This window comes from Alosa alosa, chromosome 24 (assembly GCF_017589495.1).
Source record: "Alosa alosa isolate M-15738 ecotype Scorff River chromosome 24, AALO_Geno_1.1, whole genome shotgun sequence".
In the NCBI taxonomy this organism is placed as follows: Eukaryota; Metazoa; Chordata; class Actinopteri; order Clupeiformes; family Clupeidae; genus Alosa; species Alosa alosa.
The window spans coordinates 23,628,711-23,646,977 of NC_063212.1; the positions used below are offsets into that span (position 1 = coordinate 23,628,711).

At 47.6% G+C, this 18,267-nt stretch overlaps 2 protein-coding genes across 2 annotated transcripts in view; one reads left to right on the plus strand and one right to left on the minus strand.

Annotated features, from left to right (window-relative positions):
* Positions 1–14,142, plus strand: part of LOC125289356 (tudor domain-containing protein 7B-like) — a 47,786-nt gene extending 33,644 nt beyond the window's left edge. Inside the window, 1 exon segment of the mRNA XM_048236109.1 lies at positions 14,106–14,142. The gene's annotated coding sequence lies outside the window, so the exon portion shown is untranslated.
* plaa (phospholipase A2-activating protein) lies at positions 763–18,222 on the minus strand. The gene is made up of 14 exons (XM_048236108.1): positions 17,993–18,222; positions 17,241–17,434; positions 17,022–17,122; positions 16,341–16,461; positions 12,772–12,937; positions 10,518–10,655; positions 8,648–8,817; positions 7,981–8,132; positions 6,819–7,035; positions 5,650–5,718; positions 5,334–5,405; positions 4,926–5,033; positions 2,462–2,638; positions 763–1,636 (listed from the first exon to the last, which is right to left on the minus strand). Exons 1-14 carry the CDS (start codon positions 18,139–18,141, stop codon positions 1,062–1,064), a joined length of 2,409 nt encoding a protein of 802 aa, XP_048092065.1. The 5' UTR covers positions 18,142–18,222; the 3' UTR covers positions 763–1,061.
* Positions 18,223–18,267: the final 45 nt, after the last annotated feature.

The following is an 18,267-nucleotide window of genomic DNA, read 5'->3' on the forward strand; positions in this document are numbered from 1 at the left end:
GGCAGGGGGCACTAGACTATTTACCTCCTTTTAATGTTGTTTAACTTTTGTCTTTAGCATAGACTGGCATAGTTCAGTTGCATGACTTGAGTGGGATTTGCTAAGGTGTGTAGCATAGCTCCAGCTTGGTTTAAGCTTCTGGTGATCAAATGGCTGAATTATATTGACATCAAAACCTACAGTCTTGACAAAACCTTTAACACTAAGCATTAATGTGTATGGTTGGAGCGCAGGATTGAACGCATATTCAGAAATGTTTTAGGAATAAAGGTAATTAAAAACTCACTTGTGTGTTTCTGGTGTCATTGACCTAATTTCCAGGGGACTTTAGGATAAGACTGATTTTACAACATGGGGAAGACACTTAGATGTTCTGCACCCATCAGAAAGCAATTTGAGACCAGACTGGTCTTACCAACGAGGGGAACAAATGCAAGCCTCCTGAAAGCACTTCCTGATGGAATACTCCCCCAAGAGTCTAAAAACAACAACAAAACAAAAATATTGAACAAGTAATATTTTCAGGAAATGAAAACTGATCTGTTTACACATTAACACACTGCAGAGGGGTAGACACACACACACACACCCCATATCACATCTTACTGATAAAACATGAATGTTAACACAAAAAAAATGTACACAGTCTGTCTGAAGGTCAGCCATTTTGCAATGCTTTGTATGTGACTGGATCTGACATGGTACATAGCGACCCCACCTACTGTACATCTGCTAGCTTATAAGGGACGACATGAGCCGTGCTTTAGGAAAGCTTCCATTTGTACGTCGCATTTATTTTCACCACATGCATTCAAGTCAAATCAATCACCACCAAAACAACTGATCATGTTAAATAGAAACTAAAAATATGGATATGTATGTGTGTATGTGTGTGTGTGTGTGTGTGTGTGTGTGTGTGCTTGTTTTGGAATAGACTGGAGTAGATGGATGTTAAGTATGAATTGGGTAAAGGGTTCCAGGAGTAGAGGTCACGGCAAGGTCAGGGTGCCCCGTATTCATTTTTTTGAGGTGTGTGTGGGGGTGGGAGGGGAGTTCGGGGGTCACTGTAGTTCATCCAGTAGCAGTCGGCAGCATTCACCCACTTTGGCTGGCTCTGCCACGCCCGAGTACTTGTTGATCTGCGCGGGCACGCCGAGCGAGCGCGCCAGGTCCCTGGCGGTGGCGTCGCCCGACACCGTGGTGCCCAGTGCCACCAGCAGCCGGAACACGGCCTCCCTGTCCTGCACAACCTCCAGGGCGGCGCTAGCCACCGACAGGCACTGCGCCTTGGCCTCCAGCTCCGACGGACCCTGACCCAGCAGCTGCCCGGCGTAGTTGAGCACGAGCGTGGCCAGCGCCACGTGGATGTTCTTGTTGCAGACGGAGCGCAGGTCGGACGCGCGGGTCAGCACGGCCTCGCGCTGGGCCAGGAGAAGATGGCGCCCGCGGGCTGCCGCAAAGCAGTTGCAGAGCGTGCGCAGTGCCAGCATCTGATTGGCCGGCCGGCCCTGGGGGCCCATGAGGGACAGCAGGTGGTTGCACAGGCTCACACCCTCGCTGCCGCCGCACAGGCGCGCGTTCACCTCCGGGTGGCGCACCGCCAGCCGCAGGATGTCCAGCACGGGGAACACGATGTCTGCAGGCACAGAAGAAGGAGGAGGAGTCAGTCAGAGAAACAAGATGTCCGGCACTGGGGGGCCCATGGGATGAAAGAAACCCAAAGCTCAGGTTTTACAAGTCACTGGTTATGGAGTAATATTGTGCACTAATATGGGGGCAGTTAGTAATATTGTGCACTCACATGGGGGCAGTTTGTAATATTGTGCACTCACATGGGGGCAGTTAGTAATATTGTGCACCATATGGGGGCATCCTGTATCTTACACTGCGCTGGTGAATTTATTTGTCCATTTGTTTTCTACAAAGTAACCAAGACATCACTGGTGTCTCGCTAGAGAGGGAGTTGCTAACTGCCGTCTATTGTCTGCCTGTAGTCTGTGTGGTGTAATATTTAACTGTGTGTGTGTGTGTGTGTGTGTGTATATGTGTGTGTGATCTATGTAGTGGCTGGCAGACCCCTGCCTGTAGTCTGTAGTGTAATATTTAACTGAGTGTGTGTGTGTGTGTGTCTGTGTGTGTGTGTGTGTTCTATGTAGTGGTTGGCGGACCCCTGCCTGTAGTCTGTCCACTGGGCAGCAATGTGTGAGATTCCTCGTGTTCCTAGAGCGCAGATTTACAACTTAGCACCTAGCAACCCCTCTCTTCCACTACACAGCTCCCTCCCCATCTCACACACACACACACACACACAAATTCTTTGTGAGACAAGACAGACAAAAGACTGCCTGGTTGATTTCTGGCCAGGACCTGGTATGTGTGTGTGTGTACGTATGTGTGTGTACGTACGTGTGTGTGTGTGTGTGTGTGTGTGTGTGTGTGTGTGTGTGTGTATTGTCCTTACCCTCAGGCCAGTGTGCGGTCTTCAGGAGCAGGTTGATCTGCTGGTCTGTGGGCGGCTGCAGCTGCTGGGATCCTTTGAGGTCACACACGGCCAACAGCAGCTGCTCCAGCCCGCCCAGCACCTCCTCAGACAGCCTGTGCTCCTCAGGAGCTCCTCCGTTCAGCTCCTTCAGCTTAGCTACACAGGAGGAAGAGGAGGAGGGGGGGAGAGGAGGAGGAAGGGGAGAGGGAGAGGGGAGGGAGGAGGAAGGGAGGAGGGAGGGAAGGGAGGGAGGAGGGAGGGGGGAAGAGGAGGGAGGAGGAGAGGGGGAGAGGAGGGGGGAGGGGGAGGGGGGGGGGAGGAGGGGGAGGAGGAGAGAGGGAGAGGTGGGAAAGGAGAAGAGGAGAGAGGAGGAGGTGTAGAGGTGGAGGAGGAGAGAGGGAGAGGTGGGAAAGGAGAAGAGGAGAGAGGAGGAGGTGTAGAGGTGGAGGAGGGGGGCAGCGAGGGAGGAGAGGAGAGGGGGAAGGGAGAGGGAGATGAGGGTTAGAGAAGAGGAGAGGGGGAGAGGGGAGATAGGAGAAGAGGGAGGGGGAGAGGTGAGATAGGAGAAGAGGAGAGGGGGAGAGGGGAGAAAGGAGAAGAGGAGGGGGAGAGGTGGAGGAGGGGGGGGGGCAGAAAAAGAGGGTGAGTTTTGCCTAATATCACTCAGTCCCTTCATATGTTACAAACAGGCTAAAAAGTGGTTGTGTTTCAGAAATAAAAGGAATCAGCAAAACAATAGAAATTAAGAAAATTGCCTCAATTGTTGGTCCACCACCACTAACATGACCCTAATTTAAATATGTGCAAGTGCAAAGTCAGGCAACAAGCAAAGTGTCTCCTACATGAAGTAAAGCTAATGTGTAGATGTAAAGATTCTAGGTACAAACAGCGGTGGGTCAGCTTAGCTGTCTCCACACGCCACACACAGGAGAAATTAGCTCATCTCACAGGAGAACTTGCTCATAGACTGATCTCACGCAGGAGAACTTGCTCATAGACTGATCTCACGCAGGAGAACTTGCTCATAGTAAGTATAGTATAAGTATATATACTCTTTTGATCCCGTGAGGGAAATTTGGTCTCTGCATTTAACCCAATCGGTGAATTAGTGAAACACAAACAGCACACAGTGAACACACAGTGAGGTGGAAGCACACACTAATCCCGGACGCAGTGAGCTGCCTGCAACAAAAAGGCCAGGGAGCAGTGTGGGGTTAGGTGCCTTGCTCAAGGGCACTTCAGCCACAGCCCACTGGTCGGGGCTCGAACCCGCAACCCTACAGTCCAAGTGCTACAGTACAAGTCCAGAGTGCTAACCAGTGGGCCACGGCTAGACTGACTGATCTCATGCTACATGATACCGTTAGCTCACGCAGGAGAACTTGCTCATAGACTCATCTCATGCAGGAGAACTTGCTCATAGACTGATCTCATGCAGGAGAACTTGCTCATAGACTGATCTCACGCTACATGATACCGTTAGCTCACGCAGGAGAACTTGCTCATAGACTGATCTCACGCAGGAGAACTTGCTCATAGACTGATCTCATGCAGGAGAACTTGCTCATAGACTGATCTCACGCTCCACGATGCCGTTTCATCTCCCACTGTTTTAAGCCTGCATCGGTCCTGGCTATACAGTATTTCGAGAGTTGATTTTAAGGGGAAAATAGCACTTCCCCTTGCTCCCTAAAGTAATGGGACCCCCTACCCCTACACGTGCAAAAACAAGGGTTAGGGCAAAAATCTAAGGGAAGGGGAGGTATTGGGACGGGCCCTTAATCTCCTGCCTGTGCTGGGGTTTGGTGTTGCCAGTAATGCGTGTTCAGACAGACTCTTTGTGAGCTCTCCCCTGGGACGGCTCCCTTTTCTGCTAGGCATCAGATTTAGCACAATGAAGCCCTACACGCCACACACACACACACACACACACCACGCCACACACACACACACACACACACACACACACACACACCACGCACACACACACACACACACACACACACACACACACACACACACACCACGCACGCCACACACACACACACACACACCACGCACGCCACACACACACACACACACACACACACCAACGACACACACACACACACACACACACCACGCACGCCACACACACACACACACACACACACACCACGCACGCACACACACACACACACACACACTACGCACGGGCTGACCTCACAGTGTCTGAGCATCTCACACAGTCAGCCAAATCAGCCAAACACACTGGCTCTCTCTCTCACACACACACACTTTAGCACCCAACGCTCCATGCATGGTGACTCACACACACTGACACACAGAGACTCTCTCTCTCTCTCACTCACACACATTTTCACACTCACACACACACACACACTCTCTCTCACTCACACACATTTTCACACTCACACACACACACAGCTGTGTTTCTGCTCACCCAGTATCTGTGTGGCATTGGCCTGTTCGAAGGTGACCCCGTCTGTCTTGGGAAAGTAGATGTTGGTCCTGGTTTGCCTGTTGCTAGCCGAAGAGTACGCACTGCCCCCTGCAGCACACACATTGGACACGTTAAATATCATCAACCACTGTGTGTGAGTGTGTGTGTGTGTGTGTGTATATAAGTGTGTATGTGTGTGTATGTAAGTGTGTATGTGTGTGTGTATATACAGTATATAAGTGTGTGTGTATGTGTGTGTATATAAGTGTGTATGTGTGTGTATATACAGTATATAAGTGTGTATGTGTGTGTGTGTGTGTGTGTATGTATATAAGTGTGTATGTGTGTGTATATACAGCATATATAAGTGTGTGTGTGTATGTGTGTGTGTGTGTGTGTGTGTCTCACCTGTAAAAGGGTCTGCCACTCCAGCAGATCCTGGGGGCGAAGGTCCTGATCCAGGTATATACCTACCAGCACCTGCAGGGAAACACACAATCATGTTACCCCAGGCTGCCAGTCAGACTCTGTGTGCATGTGTGTGTGTGTGTCAGACCACACTCTGTGTCTGTGTGTCTGTGTGTGTGTGTCTGTGTTGTCAGAACACACTGTATTTGCTATTGTAGCCCACTCTAGAACACATCTAGCTCTGTCCTGACTCAAGTTCACACACACAGCCCAGCACAGCCCAGCCCAGCCCAGCCCAGCCCAGCCCAGCCCGCACCTGTGAAGGGATCCGCTGCTCCTCCTCTGAGGCCATCGTCGGAGGCGCCGGGGATATACCTGCCCGAACCTGCAGGGGGCAGAACAGGTGGTCAGCGTCAGGATGGGGAAAAGGAGATGTTGAACACTTATCATGTGGCCTGGGTACACTATTGCCATGTGGCCTGGGTACACTATTACCATGTGGCCTGGGTACACTACATGTACACTATTACCATGTGGCCTGGGTACACTATTACCATGTGGCCACACTACCATTGCCATGTGGGTCTGGGTACACTGGTGGCCTGCACACTATTACCATGTGGCCTGGGTACACTATTACCATGTGGCCTGGGTACACTATTACCATGTGGCCATGTGGCCTATTATTACCATGTGGCCTGGCCATGTGGCCTGGGTACACTATTACCATGTGGCCTGGGTACACTACATGTACACTATTGCCATGTGGCCTGGGTACACTATTACCATGTGGCCTGGGTACACTATTACCATGTGGCCTGGGTACACTATTGCCATGTGGCCTGGGTACACTATTGCCATGTGGCCTGGGTACACTATTGCCATGTGGCCTGGGTACACTATTGCCATGTGGCCTGGGTACACTACATGTACACTATTGCCATGTGGCCTGGGTACACTATTACCATGTGGCCTGGGTACACTATTAAGACTGATTTTACCATGTGGCCTGGGTACACTACATGTACACTATTACCATGTGGCCTGGGTACACATTGAGGCTGATTTTACCATGTGGCCTGGGTACACTATTGAGGCTGATTTTACCATGTGGCCTGGGTACACTATTACCATGTGGCCTGGGTACACTATTACCATGTGGCCTGGGTACACTACATGTACACTATTACCATGTGGCCTGGGTACACTATTGAGGCTGATTTTACACTACCATGTGGCCTGGGTACACTATTGAGGCTGATTTTACCATGTGGCCTGGGTACACTACATGTACACTATACCATGTGGCCTGGGTACACTATTACCATGTGGCCTGGGTACACTACATGTACACTATTGAGAAGAAGATTTCCACGACGATTGCGTATTTCCGGTCAAAAATACAGAAGCTGTGTGAAAGGTCTATGGCTGGTCCCTGTGGAGCGGAGTTGGCACACAGGGGCAGCGGGCACCACGGGCACTCACCGGTGAAGGGGTCGCTGGAGGAGGGCGCAGGGCCCAGCGTGTGGCCTTTAGTGTTCTCGATGATGAAGTTGGCCACCTGGTCCAGGAACATGGGGCTCAGGTCGTTCTTCTGCAGGAAGTTGTGGGCGGTCAGCCACGGGTCCTCCGTCACGTTGTAGGGCAGCTTCATGGACGGGCCGCCCTCGTTCACGTCGATGGTGAAGACAAAGTCATACTCCTGACCACCGGGGGGAGACAGAGAAGTGCAGATGAATGGAGAGTCAGATCCACACAAAGTGGAGGGCTCATGTGAACTCTAGGGGTCATGGGGTCATGTGAACTCCAGGGGTCATGTGAACGCTTCGGGGTCATGGGGTCATGTGAGGTCATGGGGTCATGTGAACTCTAGGGGTCATAGGGTCATGTGAGGTCATGGAGTCATGTGACCTCATGTTTTGTCAATGCTTCAGTGGTGATTTAAAGGAATTATCCGGAGTAAAATGCACTTTAGATCAATTTACGGATGATTGGGAGTACATACGTTTAGAAAGTTCGATTTTACCGTTTTTAGTCAAAGCTCATTAGCCTGGAAGTGAGAAGGGCATGTTATTTCGCTACAAAACGCTATTTTTATACCTCTTCTACAGTTCCAAACAACATTGTACTTACGTGGTAGTGAGTAGAGGGTACCTAAAGCCAAACCGAAGTATCCCGAGGTCTTTATGTGGTCGGATAGAGAGTCCAGAATGAATTTCATCAAGCCAGTACCTTTCTGGAAATGTTGCTGCTGCAGCTGCCATCTTTAGGGGAAAGTCCGTAGGAGTCGATTGCCGAGTGTGGAGTAACTTTCTCAAAACACATCCGCATGACATGATTTTGATGTCAACTCAACGTATGTACTCCCAATCATCCGTAAATTGATCTAAAGTGCATTTTACACCGGATAATTCCTTTCATCAGTAAGGCTGCTTACTATTCACATATATTTACATGACCAAATTATTAGCAATAACTGACAGACCACTGAAATCATAAAAACATATGAAGCTAAATCAACAGCTGTTCAGACACACTCCTGAATGTGTGTGTGTGTGTGTGTGTGTGTGTGTGTGTGTGTGTGTGTGTGTGTGTGTGTGTGTGTGCGTGTATGCATGTGTGTGTGTGTGTGTGTGCGGCCACTCACCTTGCCCTCGTACATGACCCTCTCGGACTTCTGCTGGGAGGACCCCCCCACCACGTCTCCGATCTTCATCCAGCGAGCTTCACTCACACTCCACTGGTACGCCTCAACATGGTCATCCTCCCTGATCAGACGTGTCTGGCCGTCACGGTTACCTACACACACACACACGCACGCACGCACGCAACACACACGCACACGCACACACACACACACACACACACAGATTGCTTAGAATCATGTAGAAAGCACAAGTAATACAACACAAAACAAATAATACATACATTTATTAATATTACAATTGTTAAGTTAATAATACACCCAACTCAATTTCCAATTCTCCCAATGTTTCACATTGTAACTGTGAGTGTGTGTGTGTGTGTGTGTGTGTGTGTGTGACCATTCAGGGAAAAAAGGCACCATTACCATAACCATAATACAGGACAGAAGTTCCTTTCATTTCACTAGGTTCTCACCTGGTTAATTCAGGTAGAGAAGCTTAAACCTCACCTGGATCAGAGGTAGAGAAGCTTAAACCTCACCTGGATCAGAGGTAGAGAAGCTCAAACCTCACCTGGATCAGAGGTAGAGAAGCTCAAACCTCACCTGGATCAGAGGTAGAGAAGCTCAAATCTCACCTGGATCAGAGGTAGAGAAGCTCAAATCTCACCTGGTTCATCCAGGTGTTCCCTCCCAGGGAGTTCCTCCATCTTGATGTCTCCCAGGTCTCCCGTCTTGGGGTCGATGGTGGCTTTGGAGAGCTCGTCCTCAAAGGCCTGTAGGTCCTGCGCACTTGCCACACGCTCCTGCGACTCCGTGAACACCCGGATGATCCCGTCACTATGGAGGGATGGCGAGACACACACACACACACCACACACACACACACACACACACACACCACACACCACACACACACACTTAATACTAGGGTTGTGCCGATGGACGATATCATCATCCATCGTGATGGTTGACAGGCATCACGATGTAAAGCAACCATCATGATGCCACGCCCCCACATGCCACTAATTCCTGCTGTAACAGGCTAAAACATAAAAAAAACCTTTCCCTGAAAATTAAATTGAGCCTACTTTAAAGGCTGTCAACCAAACAGTTATCACGTATTAGTCTACCGTCTTGTAAAATAAAAGACTTATTAGTCTACCCTCTTATTCAAAGAATTCCTGACTGTGACGTGAATGTGTAGCCTAATTGTCTTTTTTGTAGCCTACATGTCTCGCGCAGGCCTATACCCTACATTGGACGTAATAGGTAGCCCAATGTTTTAGCAGAAAATATATATTTATTATTGTTAGGCTCGACTTCTTAGACATTCTAGCTCAAAATATTTTTGCAAGGCTACAGCGGCGTAAAATGAGTCCTTCTCCTCTGTGTTATAATAAACAATTTCTTTTAAATTATAGGATCAGAAGGTAGCCTATTCGTCTTTCACTGTAAGGCTTGTATTTCATGCATTTAGCAAAAGTCCCAGACAGCAGCGGAGTGGTAATCGGGATTGGTTCTTTGTAAGTGTTTTTACTTAGCCTCCTATAGCCTGGACTGGGGCTTTCATAATAGCTCCTTTCACTTTCACTTCCCTCATAGTCAGCATAGCGGTAGCCTGATAACGTGGGATGCTGCATAGTGTACTACTGAAGATTTTACATGAGTGACCACGATAGTAGTCTTAAGTAGTTTTTTTTCTAGGCCCAGCGTAGGGTTGGCAATGTGTAATATTCCGCTGGTTGGTGCACACGCAAGTGTTGAGATTGATTGTCTATCCGTCTTTCAGAACAATTTTCTGGAGCAGATCTTCCACACAACTTCGGTAGCCTGGTCAGTATGTCTCTCTTAGCTGTCCACTTTCATCAGGCCGTATAGCCTATATAATATATTTTTTTTTTTTTTATGTAGAACATTATAAATGTATTTCTGTACAGTCATACCTATAGGCTAATTAATTAGTGCTTACCACACTACCCCTTCTTTTCCACTATCTAGGTCATCTGGGCCTCTGCATTTGTTGTCTGTAGAACTCCTGCTATCCATTAGCACTGAATCATTACTGGATACTTGGATGCTCATTGTGTGAAAATAGAGGAATAGGCGAACTAGAATATGCTTCAACTTTCAAAATGTTGACAATTCTGCACTCAATATGGATATTCTATATGATATATGACTGACAGAGAAATATATAAACGTTGCTTTTTACATGGCATAGGATACGTCAAGCCCTCTCTACCGCCACATTAAAATCAATACAACGGAGCTTTGGATTTCTGAATACTGAGGTCTCATGGCGGCGCACATTGTTGGCTGGAGAATATGGTGGATAGATATGAGATTTCCCACAGTGGCAAGTCAACAACCAAGCCTATTTACCATTAAAAACAAAACTGTTGGGACATTGTTGGGCCTCATGCTTGTTACATTAGTGTTCAAGAGAAATATATTTTCTACAAGAAGAGTAGCATCCCTGGGAGGAAGCACGTCAGCTTCTTGGGTACGTATAAAGGCAAGATAAGGGCATTCCTCACCTGGCACCCACTGCAATGTCCCCATTGGTCAGCAGGCAGCAGCACCACACCGACTGGGCAGGCAGGCGAATGGTCTGAACACATTCACCCTGCTTCCACACTCTCACTGAGCGGTCCTCACCTGTACTGATGAAGTCTGGGAGAGAGAGGGATGGAGGGAGAGATGGAGAGAGAAGACGAGAGAGACGGAGGGATTGGAGGGAGAAGAGAAGAGGGAGGGATGGAGAGACAAGAGGAGAGAGGGAGAGAGATAAGATGAGAGAGAGAGGGATGGAGACAAGAGTAGAGAGAGAAAGAGGGATGGAGAGACAAGGAGTGAGAGAGAGAGAGAGAGAGAGAGATGGAGACAATAGAGAAAGGTATGGAGAGAAGAGGGAGGGAGGGATGGAGAGACAAGGAGAGAGAGAGAGAGAGAGAGAGAGAAAGGATGGAGAGAGAGGAGAGAGAGAGAGAGAGAGAGAGAGAGAGAGAGAGAGAAAGAGGGAGAGAAAGAGGGAGAGAAAGAGGGATGGAAAGACAAGAGAAGAGAAGGAGGTAAAGACAAAAAAGAAAGATGGTGGAGCAAATAAATGGAAATAACTACAAAGACACAGACACTGCACTGACACTAAGACACAGACACTGCACTGACACTAAGACACAGACACTGCACTGACACTAAAGACACAGACAAACTGCACTGACACTAAGACACAGACACTGCACTGACACTAAGACACAGACACTGCACTGACACTAAGACACAGACACTGCACTGACACTAAGACACAGACACTGCACTGACACTAAGACACAGACACTGCACTGACACTAAGACACAGACACTGCACTGACACTAAGACACAGACAAACATGCACTGACACTAAGACACAGACAAACATGCACTGACACTAAGACACAGACAAACATGCACTGACACTAAGACACAGAGACACTGCACTGACAGACAAGACACTGCACTGACACTAAGACACAGACAAACTGCACTGACACTAAGACACTACAAACACTGCACTGACACTAAGACACAGACAAACAAGACACTAAGACACAGACTAACTGCAAGACACAAGACACAAACATGCACTGACACTAAGACACAGACAAACATGCACTGACACTAAGACACAGACACTGCACTGACACTAAGACACAGACAAACATGCACTGACACTAAGACACAGACACTGCACTGACACTAAGACACAGACACTGCACTGACACTAAGACACAGACAAACATGCACTGACACTAAGACACAGACAAACATGCACTGACACTAAGACACAGACAAACATGCACTGACACTAAGACACAGACACTGCACTGACACTAAGACACAGACAAACATGCACTGACACTAAGACACAGACAAACATGCACTGACACTAAGACACAGACACTGCACTGACACTAAGACACAGACAAACATGCACTGACACTAAGACACAGACAAACATGCACTGACACTAAGACACAGACACTGCACTGACACTAAGACACAGACACTGCACTGACACTGGAGACACAGACACTGCACTGACACTAAGACACAGACAAACGTACACTGACACTAAGACACTGCACTGACACTAAGACCAGACAACATGCACTGACACTAAAGACACAGACCTAAGATGCACTGACACTAAGACACAGACAAACATGCACTGACACTAAGACACAGACACTGCAATGACTTCAAGACACAGACAAACATGCACTGACACTAAGACACAAACAAACATGCACTGACCCCTAAGACACACAGACACTGCACTGACACTAAGACACAGACAAACATGCACTGACACTAAGACACAGACAAACATGCACTGACACTAAGACACAGACAAACATGCACTGACACTAAGACACAGACACTGCACTGACACTAAGACACAGACAAACATGCACTGACACTAAGACACAGACACTGCACTGACACTAAGACACAGACAAACATGCACTGACACTAAGACACAGACACTGCACTGACACTAAGACACAGACAAACATGCACTGACACTAAGACACAGACAAACATGCACTGACACTAAGACACAGACAAACATTCACTGACACTAAGTTTGCCAGTTTGACATAAACATATTTAATATGCAGTGATACACACTTTATTTACATTTCTGAAACCATGTTCAGACAGGAAGAGACTAGGAGAGATGCGGCAACATAAAGCATCTAAATGTATTGATACTTTTTTGTGTGTGTGTGTGTGTGTGTGTGTGTGTGTGTCCGTTGGGGAAGACAGACAGGCTGTAGATGTAGTTGGTGTGACTGTAGTAGACCTGCACGCACTCGCCCGTCACCATCCAGCGGCGTATGCTGGCGTCGTTACTGCAGGAGAAGAACTCGACGTCATTCACCACGGCCAGGCCACGCACACAGTCCTCATGACCTGAGAGAGAGGGGGAGGGGGGGGGGGGGGGGATCAATACAGTAAGCACTTAAAAACAGCTGAGCATGTTACGGGACTATTACCAGTTCACATGGTGTGGCAGACTCTTCTCAATCTTCATCTGAATGGCATAACTTGTCAACAGCACTGTATTGTTATCCACAGCATTTACAATGAACAATACTCAAAACTCAACTTCTATAGTATTTTACTATACTTGCTGTATTATCGAAAGGCATAGAAAAATAAAATATATAAATAAATAAATTTAAAAGGTGTCTGGCCCGGACCCTTATCCTATCCTTTATCTCACATAACCAATGAAGATGGTGACCAACAGAGGGCCACAATCAATGCTATGAGTTGACCTATGGGTTTACGTACCCAACATTATGCGTCAAAATACCTACGTTTATTTGGTGGAGTGCCACCAAATACAAAAGACAAGGTAAATAGTGTGCCGTGCGAGAGAGGACAAAAGTCTGGGAAGCACTGCATTACTGTCTACTCTAGACAGACTACAACCAATAACTGGGATATGATGCCCCCTTGTGGCCATTCTCAGACAGCACAACAATGCAGCAGCTACTGCGAGCACAAACCTGAAGTCGGTCTTGCTGCCAGGCAACCGCTTATGCAAGAATAATTAGATGCCTTGTTCAAGTAGCAATTACAAAACGCAGCACGCTCACGAAGCCTGTGAGAATCCTCTATGGGCTTTGTGTGCTACCCCCACCGACTGTGTTTAAATGCCCAGCTGAGTGTGTCCTCAGTCCTCAGCCTTTCTCTGGGGAGCATTCTGTACAACAGCGTTTCTCAAAGTGTGGTCCACAAGCTATCCCAAGTGGTCCGCAAGCAGATGTGGTAAAATATAACATAGATGAGTTGTTTGAAATATTGAACCAACTTGTATGTAAATCCAAACAGTCCTGCAACACTGCCTATGTAAGCTACGCCAGTTTAAATCATATGACTCCTCTGACACAATAAGCAAGGTGTAAAGACAATAAACATGGTGGTTCAATGAGTAGGCCTATTGTGTAATATACTGTTGAAGTAGGTCTACTTTTTTTTTTTTAGCTAGGTTAAGTAGTTCTTGGTCTGAACAGGTTTGAGAAACACTGCTGTACAAATCCCCACAGAATGAGAATCTAAACTTGACCTGGAGGTGTGTGTGTGTGTGTGTGTGTGTGTGTGTGTGTGTGTGTGTGTGTGTGTGTGTGTCAACTTTGTCTTTGGTGCCCATGTTTATCAAATTAGAGCCTTCACACTGCCTGCATGAGACAGACACACACCCCAAACCTGGCTCAAGCTCTTCAAAAAAATGAATGATTAATAAAAAAATCAAGATGCTGAGCACATGCAATGCATACACACAGGCAATGTCCTCCTCTCTCTCCTCTCCTTCCTGTAGACCCTGGTGAGCACACAGGCAATGTCCTCCTCTCTCTCCTCTCCTTCCTGTAGACCCTGGTGAGCACACAGGCAATGTCCTCCTCTCTCTCCTCTCCTTCCTGTAGACCCTGGTGAGCACACAGGCAATGTCCTCCTCTCTCTCTCTCTCCTTCCTGTAGACCCTGGTGAGCACACAGGCAATGTCCTCCCTCTCTCCCTCTCCTTTCTGTAGACCCTGGTGAGCACACAGGCAATGTCCTCCTCTCTCTCTCCTCCTCCTCCTGTAGACCCTGGTGAGCACACAGGCAATGTCCTCCTCTCTCTCCTCTCCTTCCTGTAGGCCCTGGTGAGCACACAGGCAATGTCCTCCTCTCTCTCCTCTCCTTCCTGTAGACCCTGGTGAGCATTCAGCTCTGCTCCTGCTGTGGTGCATGCCACGGCGCTGCTAGTGATAAATCCCTAATGCTCAGTGATGGGTTCTTTTCTTCACCCCCATTTAACTCAATACCTGTAATTAGAACCTCCGTTCTTTAGGAATGGCCACCAATGTGCAGTGAGAACCTCAGTTCTTTAGGAACTGGCACCAATGTGCAGTGAGTACCTCAGTTCTTTAGGAGCTGGCACCAATGTGCAGTGAGAACCTCAGTTCTTTAGAAACTGGCAGAGAAGTTGTCCACCATGGGTCCACTCTCTCCTTGAAATGGACCCACAGGAGAAGTAGCAAAAACACACTCTTGGAAACGCTGCTGTGCCCTGACCTGCCATCTCTCCTCTCCCACCTCCATTTTCTGGTCGGCATCCGGTCCAATTCTCCACCATGGGAGACCCTTTGTTTACTACTAATCTCTGGCCTAACCACGGTGTCTCCTCCTCCTCCTCCAGCCTCTCGTGAGCACCCTGTACGACCCCTGCTGTAGAAGACTCCGTTGCTTAAACACATCGAAAGGAAAAGCGTTTTTTGTTACCTTGGCTTTGTTGAGGAAAGAGAGCTTAGTGCAACGTAGTGTAACGGATGCCAGCTAGCTTAGCTGTGCTTGTGGAACGTTGGTAAACCTCACTCCCCGACGCCTCAAGAGTGCTGCTGGCATGCGAGCCAGTAACCTGGGCTATTGGCTCAATTGTTAGCGCGCTCGCCTCCCGATCCGAGGTGCTGCTGTTCGCGGGTTCGAGTCCGGGCGTGTGCAGGGCCGAATCGCGCAGATTCAACAGAACGCAGGTTACATTGTTGCCGTGACCCGGATCGGGAGTTTATTTCGTCCGTTCTTTTGTCCATTTACTAGAAGTCTACAGATACAGATAGAACAGATCAATGTAAGAAACAAACTCCTCCATTTACATATGAAAAGGAAGCATAAACTAGAGTAAAAACAATCTCTGTCATGACGCACGGTTGCAATTCCATAACACTGGGCCCCTGAAGCACAGATCACCAGACCATTGTCACATATCACATGACCATTCATATAATTGTCAACCGAAGACAGCAAGGCCAATAAAGCGCGCACACACACACACACACACACACACACAAACACAAACACACACACACGCACACGCACACGCACACGCACACGCACAGGCACACGCACACACACGCACACACCAAGGCCAGTAAAGCTTGTATTTTGTTTACCATGTTAATCAAAGCTGACAGGCCAGTAGTGGAAGTGGAAGTGAGTCATGGAGAGTCGAGAAACATCAGACGCACAAGGTCCAATCAGGAAGGGAACATGAGTTTTTTTCGTCATCGTTTTCAGATGTTTGGTCCAATCAGGAAGGGAATGTGAGTTTTCATGTTTTCATCGTGTTTATATTCGTTTGCGGATTTCGCTGCCCACATTAAAATGCAAAGCGGGAGTTTTCAACCAAAAACGGGGGCCGACAGCGTTTTCAAATTGTTCCATTTCAGGGCTTCGGAAACAATGTATCAATGTAGCCTAATGAGTCCTCTCGTCTTCTCCTCGTGGCCACTATTACTGCCCCCTCCACTACGCCCAGCGGGTCTTACCAGTGTAGGTCTTCTCGCAGCGGCCGGCCTTCCACAGCTTGATGGTTTTGTCGGCCGACCCAGTCAGCATCAGGCCCTGCTCCGGCAGGATGACCACAGCCCAAACGGCAGCTGTGTGACCCTACAGGGGTAACACAGAATTACGTACATCAGGGTTAGAGGAACACAATGCAGTTCTTCTACCTTAAAATAACTACATTCTACATGCTACATTCACTTATAATATGGAGAATGAAGTCGCTGACTTTGCCAATGCATGCCTGGAGCGCTTGACATTGCACTATGTATCGTTGATGATCAGATAGGATTGTAAACATGTGAACTCTACAACATGAACTCTATGGTAAAGGGATCCATCAAAGGTCAAAATCCCTGTGCACAGCTCTTCTTGCTCCAGGTGCTGATGGTGTGCAGTATAACTATGGTAAAGGGTTCAAGTTTCAAGGAGTCGAGTCAAAGTTTGGTATAAACCTGTTTTTGTGGTCAAAATTTCAGATGAAAACAGCACAAACTAAACATGACAGAATAATGAGCAGAGACGTTATTACACCTAAATAGTGACTTGGGTGGTGGTTCATTCACATTACATGAAGACTAACAGCCAACAACTTTTCAGGCCTTGAGATCATGATCAAACAGTAAATTGTTTCACTTTATAGTGCATTGATGTCCATACAGTACCTGCAATGTCATCATGCATTTGTCGTTGAGCCACACTTTGGCTGTGGTGTCCCAGGAACCACTCAGTAACGTCCCAAACCTCCCGGCAGACAGCGAGCATACTGCGCGGACAGACAATAACGCGCAGGACAGAGGTCAGGTTTCACAGCATTACCTTACTGCAGTTAAGTACTCTGGAAATCAATAGACACACTCAAGCAGAAAACGAGAGGTTATTGCCTGTATTCTTGTGGCCCTTGAGGGTATACATGGGGTCGGGTCTGTCGAGGGAAAACACGCAGATATTGTGATCGTTGCCCCCAGTCACGATGAGCCCGCGGGGGTAGGTTTCATTTGGGGATATGATACAAACGCAGGACACAAAGTTCGTGTGGCCGTTCATACAATGCATTTCCGAGAAACCTCCACCAGGACTGCATGGAGAAGACAAGAGTTGGATAAGAACATGACAATACCTGCTGCTTAGCTAACATAATAAGACACCCACTACAGAGCTTACAGAACTGGTTAGCTGCTACTGTGAAAATGTAGACCCATCACCACCTCGAAAATGTACGAATTGCTTTCTTGCTTTCATTAGCCAACACATGATAATGACTAAATGACTTATTGTTAATAAAAAATAAAACCTGGGTTAAAAGAAACAAGTCACTTAAAACCTACACAACCTAGACATTGTCACGGTTAGCCAAGTCATCGAGGAGGTTTTCAATTTAATTTAGGTAACAGCAGCGTTATAGAGCCATAATTATAGCTGGCAAGTGTATGCTAGCTTAACAACGCTTTGGATCTTATTTAATTAACTATACCCTATTCACAGACAACACTGAATTGTACACCGATTTCATTTTATTCAACAAACAAACTAACACAATGAACTCTTGATTAACTAGCTATTTAGCTAGTGTTAGCCTCCTGTCAACACTTGAAAACAGAGAAACTAGCCGCTTAGGCTAGCATTAGCATGCTACCTTGAATTGGGTACCCATACTCTTGCTGTTCTGTCCCGGGAGACCGACACAAAAGCTCCATCAGGGAAAGGTGCAGTGGCAAGGCCCCTTACATCCATCTCATGCCCTGGGATGGAGCAACTTAGCCTATAAGTACTAGAAGATGCCATTTTAAGCGACTCTCGGACAATGAATTGACAGTTCCGAGAAGCTAACGAGGTCCAACAGTATCAAGTGAGCAGCGGCGTAAATATTTTAGCTTCCGGGTTATCTATTAGTATTCTACCATAATAAAA

Bases quoted from the DNA above. Each gene is read 5' to 3' on its own strand.
- plaa (XM_048236108.1), bottom strand. From the start codon at position 18,141: ATGGCATCTTCTAGTACTTATAGGCTAAGTTGCTCCATCCCAGGGCAT. The intron at 17,435-17,992 runs GTAGCATGCTAA...TTCTCCATGCAG, and splicing joins GTATGGGTACCCAATTCAAG to TCCTGGTGGAGGTTTCTCGG. The intron at 12,938-16,340 runs GTAAGACCCGCT...CCTCTCTCTCAG, and splicing joins CTGCGAGAAGACCTACACTG to GTCATGAGGACTGTGTGCGT.